The 18,378-nt window shown below is 39.6% G+C and overlaps 2 protein-coding genes across 3 annotated transcripts; both read left to right on the plus strand.

Annotated features, from left to right (window-relative positions):
* On the plus strand, positions 1 to 5,093 carry LOC127362542 (matrix metalloproteinase-20-like). 2 transcript variants are annotated; one of them, XM_051398345.1, is made up of 10 exons: positions 1 to 256; positions 940 to 1,178; positions 1,980 to 2,128; positions 2,442 to 2,567; positions 2,664 to 2,819; positions 2,945 to 3,116; positions 3,203 to 3,336; positions 3,450 to 3,606; positions 4,279 to 4,382; positions 4,832 to 5,093. In XM_051398345.1, exons 1-10 carry the CDS (start codon positions 122 to 124, stop codon positions 4,930 to 4,932), a joined length of 1,473 nt encoding a protein of 490 aa, XP_051254305.1. In that variant the 5' UTR covers positions 1 to 121; the 3' UTR covers positions 4,933 to 5,093. The 2 variants fall into 2 exon arrangements, with proteins under 2 accessions (XP_051254305.1, XP_051254306.1); XM_051398346.1 differs by lacking the exon at positions 1 to 256 and adding an exon at positions 289 to 461.
* Positions 5,094 to 5,510: 417 nt separating this feature from the next.
* On the plus strand, positions 5,511 to 18,086 carry LOC127362000 (uncharacterized). Its single transcript, XM_051397245.1, has 23 exons — positions 5,511 to 5,630; positions 6,269 to 6,516; positions 6,767 to 6,915; positions 7,065 to 7,190; positions 8,169 to 8,330; positions 8,445 to 8,556; positions 8,644 to 8,786; positions 9,006 to 9,162; positions 9,831 to 9,934; positions 10,264 to 10,359; positions 10,582 to 10,603; positions 11,331 to 11,418; positions 12,727 to 12,993; positions 13,171 to 13,287; positions 13,445 to 13,572; positions 13,713 to 13,861; positions 14,089 to 14,214; positions 14,385 to 14,546; positions 14,969 to 15,167; positions 15,251 to 15,381; positions 15,497 to 15,662; positions 15,777 to 15,880; positions 17,592 to 18,086. The coding sequence occupies exons 1-23, from the start codon at positions 5,511 to 5,513 to the stop codon at positions 17,693 to 17,695; spliced, it is 3,180 nt and encodes a 1,059-aa protein (XP_051253205.1). The 3' UTR covers positions 17,696 to 18,086.
* Positions 18,087 to 18,378: the final 292 nt, after the last annotated feature.

The following is an 18,378-nucleotide window of genomic DNA, read 5'->3' on the forward strand; positions in this document are numbered from 1 at the left end:
TGGATTTGCAAGTGGTATGAGTCACAATAACCATTTAAAAGGCTTTCTCATTAACCAGAACTTCCATCTCCATGGGTTTAAACTAGGCCACTACAATTCAATGTAGTGTTAAGTCTGTGAAATGCATGTCATGCTGTTCTCTTGCTGTTTCCTGGTCTTGCTTATGCCCGGTCCGTGTTTTACGGCGCCCACATTTGTGCCGGAGGGAGACAGCTCTCCTTCCACAGAACCACAGGTTGACTTGAAGCTGGCCACTGTAAGTGCATAATTGCATGAGCTGCATTACAAATGTTTGAGATTGGACTGCATGTGACTTTATCTCTTGTACAATGGCAAAAACATGCCAATTTGAAAGTGTTTTTATTGAGGGTTAATGGAATTACAAGGATCCGGTGTCTGCGTGTGGGATTTTGTGATTATGTTTTTATTTAGTTTTGTTTTTGTGTGGGTGGGGGGCGGAGGTAAGTTACTGCACTGCCCTCGCAGTCCTTGTAGCTGTTATATTGCATGCTTTAGCAGATTCTTTCAGCATCCTCACTTTTCCCTCTCCATAATTTCCTTTTGTGAATGTATTCTTGTTTTTCTTTGGAAGCAATTGCAAGGGAACCGGTTGCATGGGGAGGCTTTATTCAGTTTGTTGTTGTGAGGGATTTGTGTTGTAATTAGAGAAGTTGTAATTGACAGTTGATGCTATAAATCTGATTACCCAAGAGTGTTAGATTGGTTATGTACAAGTTAATAAATACAATGTGCTATCTGATGGATGCGAATTATGATAATAGTGTGTAATCTACTATAATGCATGCTGCAAATAAGGAGTCCATCCACATAAGGAATACCACTTTCTACCTTGGCATTAGTTAAGTTGTGCGGGACCGATTAACTTGGCTCTTCAGGGCACCAAGATAGATCTGATGTGGATCTCGAATCTACTCACAGGAATACCTTAAGCAGTACTACGACCTGCAAATAGAACCTATGGGACGCATGAAGCGGAGCGGGCCCTCCTTTACCTCCAAGGTGAAAGACATGCAGATATTCTTTGGGCTGAATGCAACGGGTGTCCTGGACTCAGATACCCTGGAGGTGATGAGCAGCCCTCGATGTGGGGTTCCAGATGTGGAGGAGTACAGTCACATTCAGGGGACACGATGGAACAAGAATGTCATCACCTACAGGTATCTGTGTGGACTTTTATTAAATTTAATAATGAAGATGCTATCACTCTTTTTGTTTTTACATTTGCCTAGAATTACTGTCTGGAAGTTATAGCTGTATATGATATAGGCATGTCTGACCGAGACTGAACTTGCAAAAAATAGAACAGTCTGGTTGTCCCTAAAATGCAAACCCCGCCAAAACGTGGGAAACATTTTGAGGCAGCAGGCAATAAAATCTTTGGCAGAAATGGGGAATAGCAACTGTCACAAATCATTATGGTTAACAGATTTTGGTTTTGGGACTCCTGCCTCTGAGAGTTTTTGTGGGCTTGTTCCAGTGCCAAGCTCATACATTCAACATTCATACATGCTTGAACTTATGTAACACTGTCTGGAACGTCCTTGTCCAGTTCTTTGCAAGTCCTGCTGGAGCCATGGCAGCTGGATTAGGAGCAGAACACATGTATAATTAAAGAAAATCTGAGAAAAGCGGCTATTGTCATAGTTTGTTAAATGCTAGATTTAATTTACACAAGTCTATATAACTACATATAGGCAATTTAAATGTCAATTTACAAAACAGGGTTGTATATTGAAATCCAAGTTGCAGTTCCCTTTATGCTTCTTGTAAAAACCAAAAATGTATCCACCAAAGTTATGTAGTGCTGAGGCCTTAGTATTCTTCAACAAATAGCACAAGTTCTTGTCCTATCAATCATTTCTTGACAGATTGATAAGATTTATATTTAGATTTAGAGGATCCTGTGTCTTGATCTTTATGTCAAGCAACAACATGACATGTACTCACTGCTTTTGCAGCATAGGCAGATACACCAGAGATTTGCCTCGCAACACTGTGGACTCTCTGGTTGAGTCAGCTTTCAGCATTTGGGCCAGGGCCAGCAGTCTGACGTTTGTCAGGTCCCACACCCGCAGCGCTGACATCATGGTGGAGTTTGTGACCAGTGGTGGGTTTGTCTTTTTGTTTGATACAGGACAGAGACATACGACATTGAACAGCTTGAGTCATGCTCACAGAATAAAAAATACACTTTTCTGTGATATATTGTGTATTATGTAAAAGATAATCCCAGGGATATACACATGAGGAGCTTCAGTAGCAATTTAATGCCTAACTACAGTAAGACAGTGGCATCATGCACTGGCTGCTGAACTCATTCAGATGAGGCGAACAGAGGCCTGTAATTTTGTTTTGGCATGAAAGAAAGTGGTTTTCTCTGTGGTTTCTCCTTCCTATTTGGTCTGGATTATATTATGAAGAACATGGTGACTTGTATCCATTTGACGGACCCAGAGGCACACTGGCTCATGCTTTCGGTCCAGGGTTGGGCGTTGGAGGGGACACGCACTTTGATGACGACGAGCACTGGACAGCTGGAGAAACAGGTGCTGAACTAAATCACACTCCACAATGATCCTGAAGGAATCCAATGTACAAAAGACAATGATTTAATTGGATGCATTTTCTTTGTGTTATTTCAGGTTTTAATCTGTTTGTTGTAGCTGCACATGAGTTTGGCCATGCTTTGGGCCTGAAGCACTCCAGAAACCCTGCGTCACTGATGTATCCGACCTACCGATCCCCCCGTGCCAACCTAATATCCAGTGAAGATGTAGCAAATATCAACGCACTTTACAGTAAATTTCTATGTGTTTAAAATTATGAATTGACTGTACAGAGAAGTACAGCAACACATTTCTGACTCAAGAGTGTTTTTATTGAAGTGGAACCTGAACCTTAGGTGTGTGCTGATGTGTGTTAGGTCCAGTCAGAGGTCGTCCAAATTACTTTTCAATGTACGGCTGGAGCTCTCAGTCCAACCCCTGGCTGTCAGGATCGCTGTTCCCGCAGCTCATGCAGAATAAATGTGATCCAGACATGACCTTTGATGCAGTTTCCACTCTTGGGGATGCCACCTTCTTTTTCAGAGAGAAGTACGTTGATGATTTTTCTGTATGATTGATTTTAATATCACTTGCATCCTAAAATAATTGGTGACCTTACCGCTAACGTTTTATAGATATCTCTGGATTAAACATAATGAGCAATATGACATCAAAGAAGGTCCCATCACCAACTTTATGCCCAAGATTGAAACCAGCATCGATGCTGCCTTCTGGGTGCCTCGCAGATCCACTGCTTATCTCATTCATGGTAACTGTCTTTTATACTTTAGTCTCACAAGTAATCTGCACAGATTTATTTGATTTCATGGCATCCTTATAATAAAATCTAATCCCTTTGATTGTTCTACTATCTGTCAACAGAATCCATGTTCTGGACTGTGAAAGGGTCTGTTGTGAAAGGAAAGCCACGAGCACTCAGCCACTTTGGGTTTCCAGCCTGGGTCCAGGACGTCGACGCAGCAGTGCACATTGTGAAAACAAGACGCACCCTCTTCTTTATGCATGATATTTACTGGAGGTAATGCAACAAATGAACAACATGAATCCAATGATCAGTATAAACAAACTTTTTTTATATGATGTTGATTGTGGCAATAAAAGTTTTCTATAGAACTTCAAACATCAAATTGGAATCTGAAATTATAGCAATTGCACCTACTTAAAGGACCATACCTTCTTTTATTTGCATGCACTTACCCATATAGCATTTCACCCAGCTGTTTGAGGTTATTTTAGCATACAGTTTCGTGCCCTCCAGGACCGAGAACACGAGAAGAGAATACATGTTTGGCACAGGACCAGAAATTGGAGTCCAATATCAAGCCTAAGCAAACAGACATGACAGATTTCAGTACTACAGATTGAATTAAATAAAATTATACTGTACTTTTTTAAAGCCTAAATAACTAAATGAAAGTGTAGTGGCATAGCCGAGACAAATCACAAAGCACTGGTAGAAAAGGGCCTTGCACATTAAAAAAGTTGACTCAGATCTGACTGGAGGATTTTGTTTGTCATTTGGACCTCACACAGAGCGCAAAGGGCTCAATTTGGACTCTGAGGTTGGATGACGTGACCGTACTAGTAGCAACGATGAACAAATGTTTTGTCTCTGCTTTGAAAGATGAACAGATGATCATGAGTCATGACTTCTGACAAACGTTGTTTATATCTTTTTTGTGTTTTTCAGTTACAATGAAAATCGAAGGGTTATGGATTTCGGTTACCCAAAGTACATCAGCGAGGACTTTCCTGGTATCAACACAACAATAAATGCAACTGTTTATAAAGCGGGTGAGTCAGTGTAATTGTTATCACCCACTTTACTGTGTGTTTGCAATGTAAGTTAAGTTGTTTGTTTACTTACAGTCTTACTGAAATATAGAAATGTTCCTCAACAAACCACATAATATACATACCAACAGCATTCCCCCCTCTAGGTTTAGTAGGTAATATACTTTTTACGTCTGTAGTTTAAGGGGGCTTTTGCAAGTTGTATTGTTATTAGTAGTGCAGGAATGCTAATTTACATGCAACATCAGCTGAGTGGAGTGAAGTTTGTACAGAGCATGTGGTTCCCCTCTATGATTAGACCGTATAATTTACCCACTTTACCACTTACAGCCTCTCATATGATATACTTCTGATCATCATCAACAACAAAAAAGATATTCTAGACAACACAACATGATAAAGGTTAAATATGTGAATCACTTTGTCTGCCTCCACTTTTCTCATCTCAGGTTTCATCTACTTCTTTGTTGGACCACAAGTCTACAAATACGACTACACCCGGAAACATGTTGTTGGAGTTGAGAAAGCAAATTCCTGGCTGGGATGTTGAAATACTGTAAATCCATGAAGATGCAGCAAGGAAATTACCTGAAAACCTTAATTAAATTAAACCACGAGAAGACAAAAACACTGTGCCTCTTCACTTTTGAGTGGAGTTTTATTTATCAGTCATTCTATTTTGTCAAAATAAAGAATTTAAACCTGATAAAATGTGTGTTTGGTTTTTACATCTAGCCTACAGTAAAATGCTCCTAGCATTTGCCGATCAGTTGTCACTGTGGTAGAGCCTGATATAGACATATGGCAGATGAGTGTAAATTAGGTTTGCCTCACTAATGGCTACAGGCTTTGACTTGATGAGTACAATGTACAGAATGTGGCTTCTGGTTTCTATAATACAAAACACACTGTACACACACGTTTCACCATTACAGACAGAAAGCCCAGACATAGTATGCAGACATTTCATTGGGAGGTTTTAACCACAAAACCTCCAGAAAATTGGGGCAGGTAGACCCAGCTGTAACTACCAGGATTGTGCGCTTTTGGGCCATGTGATTACCTAACAACCCTGAGAATACTCCCATATAAAAAATGTGAAGCACGGTGGAAATGTACATTTAAAACATGGAGTTAGTCTGGCTGTGGATACCTGTTTTGGGCTCTCTGATGTTAGCGGAAATCTTGTGGACTCTGCCCATCGATCAGGATCAGTGGCCAAGCTCTAAGGACGTGGAGCTGGCTGAGGTTTGTGGGTGGACGACTGTCTTTAGGCTTTATAGACACAGATATCCTATATATGTTACATTTTAGGATTATGTGTGTGATTTTTGTTGTGCAGAATCTTTAATGTAAAACTATTCCAAACTGTAACCAAGCAATGGTTTTGTAAAACTTACGTGTATTTGAACTGATTAGTTCCATTACATACATAATACAGGTTAATCTATCTATTGATATATTAATTTGGACCAAATGCAACACAAATGTTTTCATGCTTATTTTTTAAGTGTGAAGACGATTAAAAAAAAACCCCCACTTATAGTTTTACCCACATCTTGAATGTAGAATATGGTAAACAACCAGAAAACATATGACTTTAATGTCTTTCAAATGATGGCTTAAACTAAATATTGCTGCATTGCTATTGTTCTAAATTGCTCCTTTTGCTGATTCAATTCTCAATCACCTAAACATCACTTTCTAACTTGTCTCCCTCTTTGTAGGTGATATACTTCCATTTAATAGTAAAATAATAATAATTCAACTCATCTGTGTCCTTCACGAAATGAACTAACAAAGAGAAGCTGCACTTTAACCTCACATCAAACTACAATACAGAAACTAGACCTGATTCTCCAGATCTGAACTCCTTTCAACAACAGGGCTACCTCAGGAGGTTTTACAATCTGAACCCCAGAGGCAGAGTGTCAGGAAGAAGGATCAGGTCCACGTCAACCTTGGAGGAGAGCATCAGAGAGATGCAGAACTTCTTTGGTCTGAGAGAGACTGGCCGTCTGGACCCTAATACCCTGGATGTGATGAGGGAGCCCAGATGTGGTGTTCCGGATGTAGAAAACTTCAGCTTTTACCCCGAGAAGCCTAAATGGAAGAACCACACCATCACATACATGTGAGATGTTTTGTACCTACTCAGAAACATGCTTGAGTTTTCTTGTGTTTTTACTGATTACTGTCATATTATAAAGTGACCATTTTCTTTTTTGATTACTGTCATATTGTAAAGTGACCATTTTCTTGTAGTTTGTTTGTTTCATTTTTAGATTTTGCTCACAGAGGATATGTTACTGTAGCTGCAGCTGTGGAACTTGTTGCTCCCACTGTCTCACGTTAGTCTGTCCATATTTGGCACTGGCATACAGGATTGCCAAATACACTCCAGACATGAAGAGAGAGGACGTGGACAAGTCGTTTGGTTCAGCCCTGAAGATGTGGAGTGATGCAGCACCACTGAGGTTCATCAAAGTCAACCATGGCAAAGCTGATATAGTCTTCTCTTTCGCCCGCAGAAGTAAATCTGAAAACCACTTCTAGTCAATTATTACATTGGTTAAGATACACTTAAAACAGAATTCCTAATTCGTTATGTCAAAAAAGAGATAGAAACACAGCATGTCTTTATAAATCCTGTCTAATTCAGAAGTGTTTTTTCGGTTGCAGCTCATGGAGATTTCTTTCCCTTTGATGGCCCCCGGGGTGTGCTGGCTCACGCCTTTCAGCCAGGAGAGGGTATAGGAGGAGACATACACTTTGATGAGGATGAAAAATGGACAGCGGGGAGGCCAGGTTTGTCACTCAAAAAATGTTTGCAATTCTGTGAGAATCAACATTATTTAGACAGCACATTACAAATTAAAGATTATCCTGTGGGCTAGGATTCAGACTTCATTCATACTTCTTTTTGAGGGTAATTCACATTTTCCTACAAAGCGAAAGAACAGACTACCTAAAACAAAAAGTAAATCAGTTATCAGTGGTGAAATGTGAAGTGAATTAAGACTTTTTTGATGGTATTTCAATGTTATAGTACTTTATACTTCTACTCCACTGCATTTGAGGTAAATGTTGCACTTTTTACTCCACATGTATTTTTTTTTGTATGTTAAGATTCTATCTACAAAGATCATGATTTGCTGCATTGTTATAAAGTTAAACCACTTTTACATCAACACATGAATAGATCAATATGATATGATATAAATTATTCAGTATATGATATATAATAATATAACCCTAATTTCCTCCCATTTCCTGTCTTTTTTAATTTTTTTTATTGTACTTACAAACCTACTACAAAGTATTTTTAACTCATTATGAACAATCTGAATTTCACACTGATTCATCCTCTGTATGACATACATAGGCAAAAGATACAATCAGTGAGACAATTGAATTGAAATGACACTACCACTTTTGTCCTCAGGGATCAACAATCAATCAATCAATGAAAGTTCCTTGTTGCTGCTTTAAGTAAAGGATCTGAATACGTTTGTTGACAATGTCAATTCTGAACCACAAGTGGTAGCAAACAGCTGTTGAGCTGCTCTTTGGAAGCTGAAACGCTGAACATGTTACACCCCGATCAGTATCAGGTGTTGCATTTGACAGCTGACTAAAAAAACACCTGCTGTGACATCATCATAGGGGTGAGGCCAAAAGTGTATCATCCCTGAATGTTTCAAACACACAGACAACGGTTTTCAGTGTGATTCCGCGTCAACTGACCTGTCCAAAGCTCTAACAGGACTTGTCATTGTATTTCAGGTTACAGTCTGTTCGCTGTCGCAGCTCATGAGCTTGGCCACTCACTCGGTTTGGCCCACTCAAGAGACCCCGCTGCTATCATGTACCCCAACTACAGGTATCACAGCAGTACACAGTACTCTCTATCCAAAGATGATGTGCTTGGGATCCAGACACTGTACGGTGAGGAACAAATTTATAAGGAATGTTTGCACAAAATGGAAATAAAAGAATTAGAGAATAGTGCACCATAACCCAAAATGTTATATTAATATATTCTGTTCCAATGTTTCTCAGGAAAACCTACAAGAACTGTGGAACCACAACCAGTCCCCAAAAAGTGTGACCCCAACTTTTCTTTAGATGCAGCAGTTATGATTGAAAATGAGATTGTTTTCTTTAAAAGCAGGTACAATATGTTGTACACAATTATGACTGTAAGTGTGCTCAGTGTATTTGAGCTGCAACTGAGTCTGTGTATTGTTTTAACCTACAGGTACATGTGGATGAGAACAACACGGACAACTTATTGGAATAGCCTGAGAGAGAGCCATAGCAGCACATATTTACCGAGCATCAGTTCTCATGTTGATGCCGCTTATGACATCCCTGCCAAAGGCGTGGCGTACATATTCAATGGTAGAGTAATGGGCAGTCTGCAAAGCATCACTTAGCCCTTGTCAGCATGACAAGGCTGGATTTCCAGCTGGAGAACACAAGGTTGCACCCAAATTACAGCCTTGTGCAACTTAAGTGTCGCTGTTCATGCAAGAGGCTCATTGAATTTGGCAGTGCTTGTGGTATGTAGCTGTTTTTCATAGTGTCCTAAAATGCAGTGACACGGCTGTGTTTTTCCAGGTCATAAGTACTGGGTGGTTCAACAGCTTAAGATGAAAAGTCATGCTGGCTCCATCTATGAGTACGGCTTCTCCTCCAGAGTCCGGCAGGTTGACGCTGCCGTGCATGTCAGTGAATATGGGAAAACAGTCTTCTTCATAGGAGAGGTTTATTACAGGTAACTTTATTTGGTGCCAACCTGCTTCACATTTTAAATAATTCTATGCTTTGATCATATATTTTTACATGAAAAAAAAAGACACTAACACAATCAACAGGAAAATGTACCCATCAAAATGTATTAATATATACATTATTAATATCTACACTGCACCTATAATGTCCATTCAATGTAAATCATTTTGTGTACATTATTACTAGACATTTCATGAGAAGGAAGTTTACTCTATTGAATTGTCTGTAATAAACTAGGTGATGGATCTAGAGAAATACTTTGAGAAATGGCAGAAATATATGCTGATCAATATTTGCTTGGAAAACACCCCAAATGAAGATATTTAAACTCAAAAACATTATATTATTGTGGCACACAGTAAAGCATTGAATAGAATCTTAATACATTTTTCCAAATGCATGTCTTTTTTCATTTAACTCAAGCCATCAATTAGTCTAACCTGTGTCCATAACAGATCATTCAATTCATTTTAATTTTTTAACACATCTTAATCTTAATTAGGTGTGTTAAATTAGAAACTAACACCCCATGCCACCGATCTAGATCACCCCCTAACCCAAACAGCAAATTAAAAAATTGAACTGGATGAAAGAGTGTTATGTGCCCTGTAGTAATGGTTTAATTGTTTTATTTAAATGATCCAATCTCAGGTATGATGAACGCAGAAGAAGGATGGACCCCGGCTTCCCCAGACTCATCCAAACAGACTGGCCTGGAATCCCGAGAAGGGTTGATGCTGCCTTTAAGTTACATGGTAAAAAAGAGAGGGAGAGAGAGCGAGCGAGAGAGAAAAACCTGTTACAGTTTATGGTCATGAACTTTGTATAATGTGGACCTGAGCAGCAGGACACAAATAGAATTAAACTGAAATAGAAGTTGTAATTTCTTGTTTTTTACCGTGTTAGACTGGTGGGGTTTACCGCACTGGACACACTTTTATTCTGAAAACACCATTTTCCCCAGTTTTAGAACAATGTAGGAATCTACTGTTTACAGCTAAACCTTGTTGTTCACATTTCATCTCATGTGTTTTGAAAAAGCATGAGGGCATAACACACTTTTTGTATGATGCTCTGTTTACAGGTAGCATCTTCCTCTTCAGTGGAGCAAAATCCTACCAGTATGACTTCAAACGAAACAAGGTGGTGAATATAATTGCAGCAAATTCCTGGCTCGGATGTTAATGCGATGGTGGGCAAGTTACTGAGAATACATCCTTTTATAGATATACAGGAACTCTGAAATGAGAAATGATGAGAAAGGAAAGGATATAATTGTTCAACTGACATAATAATTATGTAACATTATGTATTTGACTGAACTGTTTTGGTTTTTTGGGGCATTTGTATATTTGTATGTAAATTATCTGACATCCCTCTCAGGTAAAATGGCACCTTATAGGCTATATCTTACATGCAAAGAGGTAAAGTATGAGGACAACGTGAATATCAAGCGTTTGAAATATTGTGGACATTAAAAGTTTGTATCTTAGATGTGGGTTCAGAATGTACATTCAATTCAGCATACTAAATACCACTTTAAAAATAATTAGAGTCATAGATAGCATACGTTTTACTATGTTGTAAATTTGAATATGTAAAAACAAGATGCTTTTTATTAAACTGACCACAATAAAATTTAACTTTTCTTTAACAATCTCAGATGCTTTTGTTGACTATGAAAATACTAGACATTTGATCAGAAGGAAGTTTACTTTATTGAATATACCTAAACTAGGGGTGCATCTAGAAAAAAAATCATTGGGTAGCCAGAGGGGGGCAGTGGTTCCCAACCAGGGGGTCTGGACCATAGATATACATAACAAAAGCTAGATGTCTCGTCCGTGCTGCTGGCCAATGGAGGTCGACGTCCGCACCTGGTGGCCATCTTGCCACAGTCAGCTCGCTCAGTCGTAACATTGTGTTTTAATGGTGCATGTACTTTTTAAATAACCATAACTTGCTCAATTTTCTACCGATTTTCAAACGGTTTGGTTTATTATATACAGAGATGTAGTTATGACACTGCATACTTATGAATATAAAAAAAGCATCCAGCATCATAGCCACGTTAATAACGTTTGTAAGAAACCAAACCGCTTGTAAATCCGTCAAGATTTCAGCGAGATAAGAGTATTTGTGTTCGTGCAGATCACTCATCACATCATGTACCACAGAGCCCGCCAGAAAGCTTGCCTGTGACAAGATGGCCGCCGGTGATGACGTTAGAGACTCCGCCGTAAGACATCTAGCCTTTATTATGTATATCTATGGTCTGGACCCTCACTAGGGGTGGGGGTTGCAAGGCCTTCATGACTTTAAGGGGTGAAAGAAAAGTTTAATTCTTAAAGTCATTTTTCTTCATCAGTCTCAGATGTTTTTGTACAACATGCTTCTTTCATCTTTACTCTCCAAGGTAGTAGTGGAAGAATGTATTCAGATTCTTTACTTATAGTAAGTAAAAGTATCAATACCCCAGGTTAAAAATACAAGTCTTGCATTCACAATTCAACTTAAATTATAATTATAAAGTGCATTAATACAATGCACTCTAATAATAATGTAAAACTCAGCATGAAGGCAAATGGTCCCTGTCAGTGTTGCATTATCATGTATTATACAAGTGGATTATATTAAAGATGTAAGCAGCATTTTGGTGTTTCAACCAAAGCTTATTTCAAAGGCTTTATGAACTATTGGGTTGTTTAATGCATTATGTTTTAGATGCTCATCATAGGTTTTGACAATTTGAATCTGCAAAGTAACCAATAACTCTCAAGTAAATGCAGTGAAGTAAAACTACAACATTTCACTTGGAAATGTACAAAGTAGCATCATAAGTACAAGAACCTCAGAATTGTACCGTAAGAAGTACTTGAGTAAACCACCCTCCACCATTGCTGCACGCTCATTCTCTCTGCAAAAAATGAGGCCTTACACTGTGATTAGCTCAAATAAGTCAGTGGACTTCAGTACCTAGTTGATACTGCACACGTCGTGCTCATGTTTACCCACCAAACTGGACTGTGGTCACATAAAGGGTTATCAATAAGTACAAGAGAACACTGAGAACAGCAAGATGTTGGCAAACATATTTGTTTCTTGACAGAGTGGCTGTTTGTTGCTGTTCAGGTCCCAGTTTTATAGCTTGGCCATGTTTCCATTTGTCACTGACAGTTTGTTCCTGTTGTTTTCTCACCAAACACCATAATTTAAACTGGGCAAAAGAAGCACATCAGTCTCATTTAATTAAGATGCTCTTCACTATTGTAGCTCAGTGCTTGATTTTGGTTGATGAAACACATACGTCTACGGTATATTTTACTCAATACTCTTGCCTAGTTTACTAAACTTTGAGCATGTGACAAGTGACATAAACATATCAGAAGGTAAATCATAAACGTGGAACAATTTAAGAAGAGCATGAAAGCGTCTCATTCAAAGAAAAACACAAAGGTGAGAACAGAACAAAGAACAATTAAACTGTTCCATAAATGTATTATCAGTATATAAGTTAAACTGATCAGAGGGGCGGCTGTGTTATCAGAGGGGCCACTATTTACTCCCCTCCTCCCTTGACTATACATATACTGGAATGCACAAGAGGACACTGCGTACTCTGATTCAGCTTTTTTGGCCTCAGGCCGTCAAGGCTGTCTTTATAAGAGGAGAGTGGATGGAACAAAGGAAACAATTTAACAAGATGCCTCTCACTGGTCTTTGGATAGTGCTGCTGCTGGGTTGTATAGCCCTGTGTCGCACAGCACCTACCATTGCTCCAACAATTTCACCAGAGGAAGAAGACCTGGCTGAGGTAATGCAGACTAACAATACATCTTGCATTCAAAGCCACTCTAGTGATTAGGAAAATCAGAGTGGGGACAGGCTGCAAATTAAGTCTTTAAATTCAGAATGTGTAGACAGGAAATAAGCTTATGAAATGAAATATGATTCGCCTGAAATAAAGTCATCTATGTTCTTCTGATATCAGGGATACCTTACTCAGTTCTACTCTGACGTTGGGGTGAAAAACTCCTCAACACGAACCATCAAGGAGAACACCTTCAGCCAGGATCTACAGGCCATGCAGGCTTTCTTTGGCCTGGAGGTAATTACAATGAATGAAAAAGAGTTTAGTCAAAGAAATGATGGCTAATAACATCAAAGGATTCAGATTATAAATCATATGGCAAATGGCAAAGTCTCAACCTTTTTTCCCAACTCACCTAAAGAATCTCTACCTCATATCCTCTTCTGACCACCAGGTGACTGGTGTCTTGAATAATGAGACTGCTGAGGTGATGAAGGCACCTCGGTGTGGTGTGTCAGACATCAGCCGATATGGACACTTCGCTGGGAGACCCAGATGGCAGAAAAGGCTAATCACATACCGGTAACTGGAAGTTACACACATGTTAATATTGTCAATGAGTCGTGTAAATTTTTACTTTTTGTGGTTCAATGTGTAAACATCACTCAAAGATGATGGTGGTGGTGATATTACCAATGTACTGTGTAATTTGATTTGAACAGGATCACTCAGTATACTCCAGATCTGACCCGGAGTCAGGTGGATGCAACCATTGCTCAGGCCTTCCAGCTCTACAGCGACGTCATCCCACTGGACTTTAAACAGGTCTACAGCGGTACTGCGGACATCATGATCCTCTTCAAGGGCGGCTGTAAGTCTGGATTATCAAGAGGGTTTTAAAACACAGACTAAACTTCTACTAGTAAATAAAATAACAAGACAAGAGTCTATGGTCATGCTGTGAGGCAAAGTTGTGAGATCAGTCTTATCTTTTTCTTCTTAAACATACTTGAATCTGTGACACCTGCTGATCTTTACAGCAATTGTAGACTTACACTTGATACTATAAATTGCTTCATCTTCTTTGTGCTATTGCAGATCACGGGGACTTTTACCCTTTTGATGGGGCGGGTGGAGTTTTGGCACATGCTAACTCTCCTGGACGGAATCAGGGAGGAGACACACACTTTGATGATGATGAAACCTGGACTCTTACCCAAAGAGGTAAACACACTCTGAGCGGAGGAAGAAATAAAGGCTATATATTCATCACATTTTCTCAAATGCTGTAAATCTGCTGAATTCGACCATTGATGAAAATATGAAAAAGCAAATGTATGCTGTATATAAAATAAAATATGTCTGACTGGATTTGTTGTAATTGTTGTGCTCAGGTGTGAATCTGCTGCTGGTGGCGGCCCATGAGTTTGGCCACGCTCTGGGCCTGGATCACTCCAGGGACAGACGAGCACTCATGTTCCCCACTTATAAATACGTTAACACAAATGGATACAGGCTGCCAGATGATGACAGGCGTGGGGTTCAAGCCCTCTATGGTGAGCAAAAACATCCATATAATGATTCACAATAATGTCAGACACAATTATGGTGACTTCCATTGAAATGATCAGTCGAGATATTGCAAAGTGAAAGCCAAGCTGAATTTTTTAACTTAAAATTTGGCTTTATCTGAGATACATGAATCTTCTATTGAACAAGTAAACAGCTGACCTATGAATGCATGCCTTGTGCTGTGGATTGCAATTTTCAACTTCAATTAAAATGCATGATAATTAAACTGGATCCATTTCATATTCATTGTGGTTCATACTGTTGACAGCTAGACTGATACTAAACAGTCCAAGCATAAATAAATGTAAAAAAAAAGGTTCTAAAAGTATCTTTTTGTTATTTATGTCGATGTGATGACTGAAGGTCATAGTTTGGTGACATTGGACTTTGCTAATCCATCTTCCAGGTAGCCGTACACCAGTGCCAACAACAGCACCAAAACCTAAACCACCTCCTGGACCAGAGCCCGGACCAGAGCCAGAGGACCCAACAGAGGATCCAAACCCAGACCCTCTGCCCAACCCCAGAGATGAGCAGTGCAGCCGCGAGCTGGTGTTTGACGCTGCAACCTCCATCTGGGGAGACCTGTTCTTCTTCAAAAATGGGTACATTTTGAACATGATGATCATCTTTTTTAGGTGGGACACGTGTAAATACATCTTAGATTTACATTTCAAATCCTTACTAGCTACTATTGGAGGAAGAGCACAACATTCCAAGGTATCCGTCTAATTAGAGTGAACACAAAATGGCCACGAATCCAATACGTGGATGCCGCCTTTGAAGTCTCATACAAGGATGCGGTGTATCTTTTTGAAGGTAATGTTCACAGCATTTTTTTAGGTTTGAATGCTGAATATACTCAATTCAACGAGGACTGTGAAGGTATACATGTGACTACATGATATAATAACCTCCAACTGTTTCTCTACAGGTAGTCAATACTGGGGCATAAAGGCTTATGCAAAGACAATAATTTCAGGCTATCCGAAGTCTATCACCAGCCTTGGCCTCCCCTCTTCAGTCAGTAAGGTGGATGCAGCTGTATATGTGCCAAGTACTAGAAAAACACTAATTTTTGTGAATAACCAGTATTGGAGGTTAGTGTTTGGTCTTTAATAGATAAAAATGAATATAAACACAGATCACTGAGATATGTACTGTATTGGGAATGACTACATAACTACAAAGCATTTTGTAATATTCTCTTGCAGCTATGATGAGGGTAGAAACCAAATGGACTTGGGATACCCACGATCCATCTCTCAGGATTTCCCTGGCATAGGCTCCAAAGTTGATGCAGCCTTTGAGAATATGGGTGAGAAATGTCATTCACTTAACTCATTTAACCCACTTCACACAGCACATCGAGAGACACCTTTGGTGAGAATGTCAGAAAATGATCATCATAATCAGTATTTCTATATCAAATGAATAGTTGAGAGTTTTGCTTATTTGCTTTTTTGCATGTGGTGCTCACTGCAGAGCCTAATGGGTGGACCTTATGTAGTCCAACTTGACCGAATCCTACTATGGCGAGGCACGAACTGCCCTACTCTGCTCCTGACTGGCTAGTACCTGTTGCCTTTGTTGTTTGGGCTGGTTAGGTTTAATCATAAGGAGTGAGATGGGTTAGGATCATAGTAAGAATATCAGGGTAAGCCAATCAGAGGCGTAGGGCAGGCCATGCCTTCAACATCCTAGAGGCCGGGCCTCACTGATGACTGTGCAAAAGTACAACTTTATAACTTTATCCACTGATTTAGGTGATACTGGATCATATTTTATGGATATCTCTGACTTACACTTTCCTGATGGAGAGCTTTAACTTACATGTTGCTAACTGCTAACATTAACTGCTGCTAACTGTAGCTGTCCGTGCCTGGGCAACAGAATCAGGTTCAGCAGCCTCTCAGTGAACACGGCTGGACTGGGAGGTGATTCACAGAGTTCAAGTTTTGACTGTAGTTAGTTGCATGGCTAACCAAGCCTAATGTTAGCAGCGGTTAGTGGTTAACTACATTAACTGGCAATAAATCTCTTTGTATAGTCCATAAATCACCAGTATTGTATTCCCTGTGGGTCTTGGAGGCTGTGTTTGGTCCCAGTCCAGGAGGCTGACTCAGCCCCAGGATACCATGAGCCAACAAAACCTGTGAAGAAGTATTCCCCATTGTCAAACTGACGTGGCCTCCTGTCTTGGGGTGGGGCTGGACCTAGATTTGGAGCTGGACTAGGTGAACCTCCACCAATTGGCTCTGCAGTGAGCAGACACTTTTTATGCTGAGTTAGCTAAGGAAATAATTGCCACTATCATGTCTGTCCATTAGATATAAAGCTACAGCAAGGAGATGGTTAGCTTAGCTTAAAGATTGAAAGCAGGGGAAAACAGTGAGGTTGGCTCCGTCCACTTAAGGAGGTTAAGTGGTAGACATTTTCTTGGACAGGCAAACGGTTCCTTTAACAACTCATCAAATAACTTTGTGTAAAAGGTCTCGTAGTGACAAGCCAACAGAGAAGTTCCACCCTATGGAGCGTTTTTCCTATCCTTATTTTGGCTTTGCAGCAACTTCACTGTTGTTGTTCACTCTTACCGCCACCATTAACCTAGTTTCCAGCAGCAGGCAGCAACAAAAAGCACTGATACCCTCATTGTACTCTATGTCCAACACAATGGTTAGAAAAAGTGTGCGATTAGCTGGTGAATATAGTGGAGTGTTTAGCAGCTCAAGAGCCAGATATTTTCTCAGGAGTTGGAGATCAAAAACAGAACTAAAGGGAGAGTGAATGTTGGACATTCATTCATCAGGTGACTAGAAACACAGCTCCAAATGAATTATAATGTTACTCTGTTGATCTGTTGGATGTATAGAGACAACTGTTTGCTATCATGTTTATTATAAGAACTTTATAAGGTGACTGCAAGATAAGTTGTTTGCTGTTGTCAATGCTTGTTGTCAGTGCAGCTTGTTTCGCTACCTCAAGTTCAATTGCATATGTGCATATAACGTGAGTTTTCCCTCCCACAGGATATCTATATTTCTCATCTGGCCCCAGACAGATTGAGTACTACTTGCCATACAAGAGAGTGATGCGCGTATTGCTCAACTACGGCTGGCTCAACTGTTACTGAGAACTCACAGACACATTGAGTCAACTATGTCCATGATGTAACTACAGATATATGTATATCATGAAAAAGATCACGTGAATAACAGCATTATATATTTGTATGGAGTGGGGAACAGTTCTCAGAGACAGATACTTTGTAGACTAACTGTGGTTGTAAAACAAATAACAGCCAAACTAAGGCAAAGGGCAGTGTGTTTATCATTTGATCAATTGTGTAAATAATCTTTGACCTGCTTTAAAATGTTTATGTGAGGAAATTGCAAAGGAATGTATTGATTATGAATGTACTTGTGGAGATGTTAACTGAGGCTAAACTGCACAATTTTGGGTGTAAAATAAGGGGTCAAAAGTTGTCCTCTGGACACAGGGTTACAAATAAATGTTAAACTGAAGTTATACAAGAGCTCCCCTGCTATTTCTCCACCCCTCTGGCAATATCATGGCCCAACTTGCAGAATATTCTTATTTGCACACACTAACTTGGGTCACACAGTAAAAAAAAAAGCAAACAATTTAAGCCCTTTGTTGCTCTTGATCATGTTTGAACTGCAATGGTATGAAATGCTCCCGTGTTTTGCTGGATGCTGCAATTTTAGAATTAGGACCACAGGGCTTGTTAGGTCAACTTCAGCCACATGAGAGGAGACACAGTAAAGAAAGAGAGCTGAGTCACTTCTGTTTTCA

The sequence above is a fragment of the Dicentrarchus labrax genome, unplaced genomic scaffold (genome assembly GCF_905237075.1).
Source record: "Dicentrarchus labrax unplaced genomic scaffold, dlabrax2021, whole genome shotgun sequence".
Lineage (NCBI taxonomy): Eukaryota > Metazoa > Chordata > Actinopteri > Moronidae > Dicentrarchus > Dicentrarchus labrax.

What these genes read in the sequence shown, in the direction of transcription:
- LOC127362542 (XM_051398345.1), top strand. Translation starts at nt 122, where the DNA reads ATGCATGTCATGCTGTTCTCTTGCTGTTTCCTGGTCTTGCTTATGCCC. An exon ending in CTGGACAGCTGGAGAAACAG is followed by an intron (nt 2,568 to 2,663) that starts GTGCTGAACTAA and finishes GTGTTATTTCAG; the next exon opens with GTTTTAATCTGTTTGTTGTA. An exon ending in ATGCATGATATTTACTGGAG is followed by an intron (nt 3,607 to 4,278) that starts GTAATGCAACAA and finishes TGTGTTTTTCAG; the next exon opens with TTACAATGAAAATCGAAGGG.
- LOC127362000 (XM_051397245.1), top strand. Translation starts at nt 5,511, where the DNA reads ATGGAGTTAGTCTGGCTGTGGATACCTGTTTTGGGCTCTCTGATGTTA. An exon ending in GATCCTCTTCAAGGGCGGCT is followed by an intron (nt 13,862 to 14,088) that starts GTAAGTCTGGAT and finishes GTGCTATTGCAG; the next exon opens with ATCACGGGGACTTTTACCCT. An exon ending in TGCAGCCTTTGAGAATATGG is followed by an intron (nt 15,881 to 17,591) that starts GTGAGAAATGTC and finishes TCCCTCCCACAG; the next exon opens with GATATCTATATTTCTCATCT.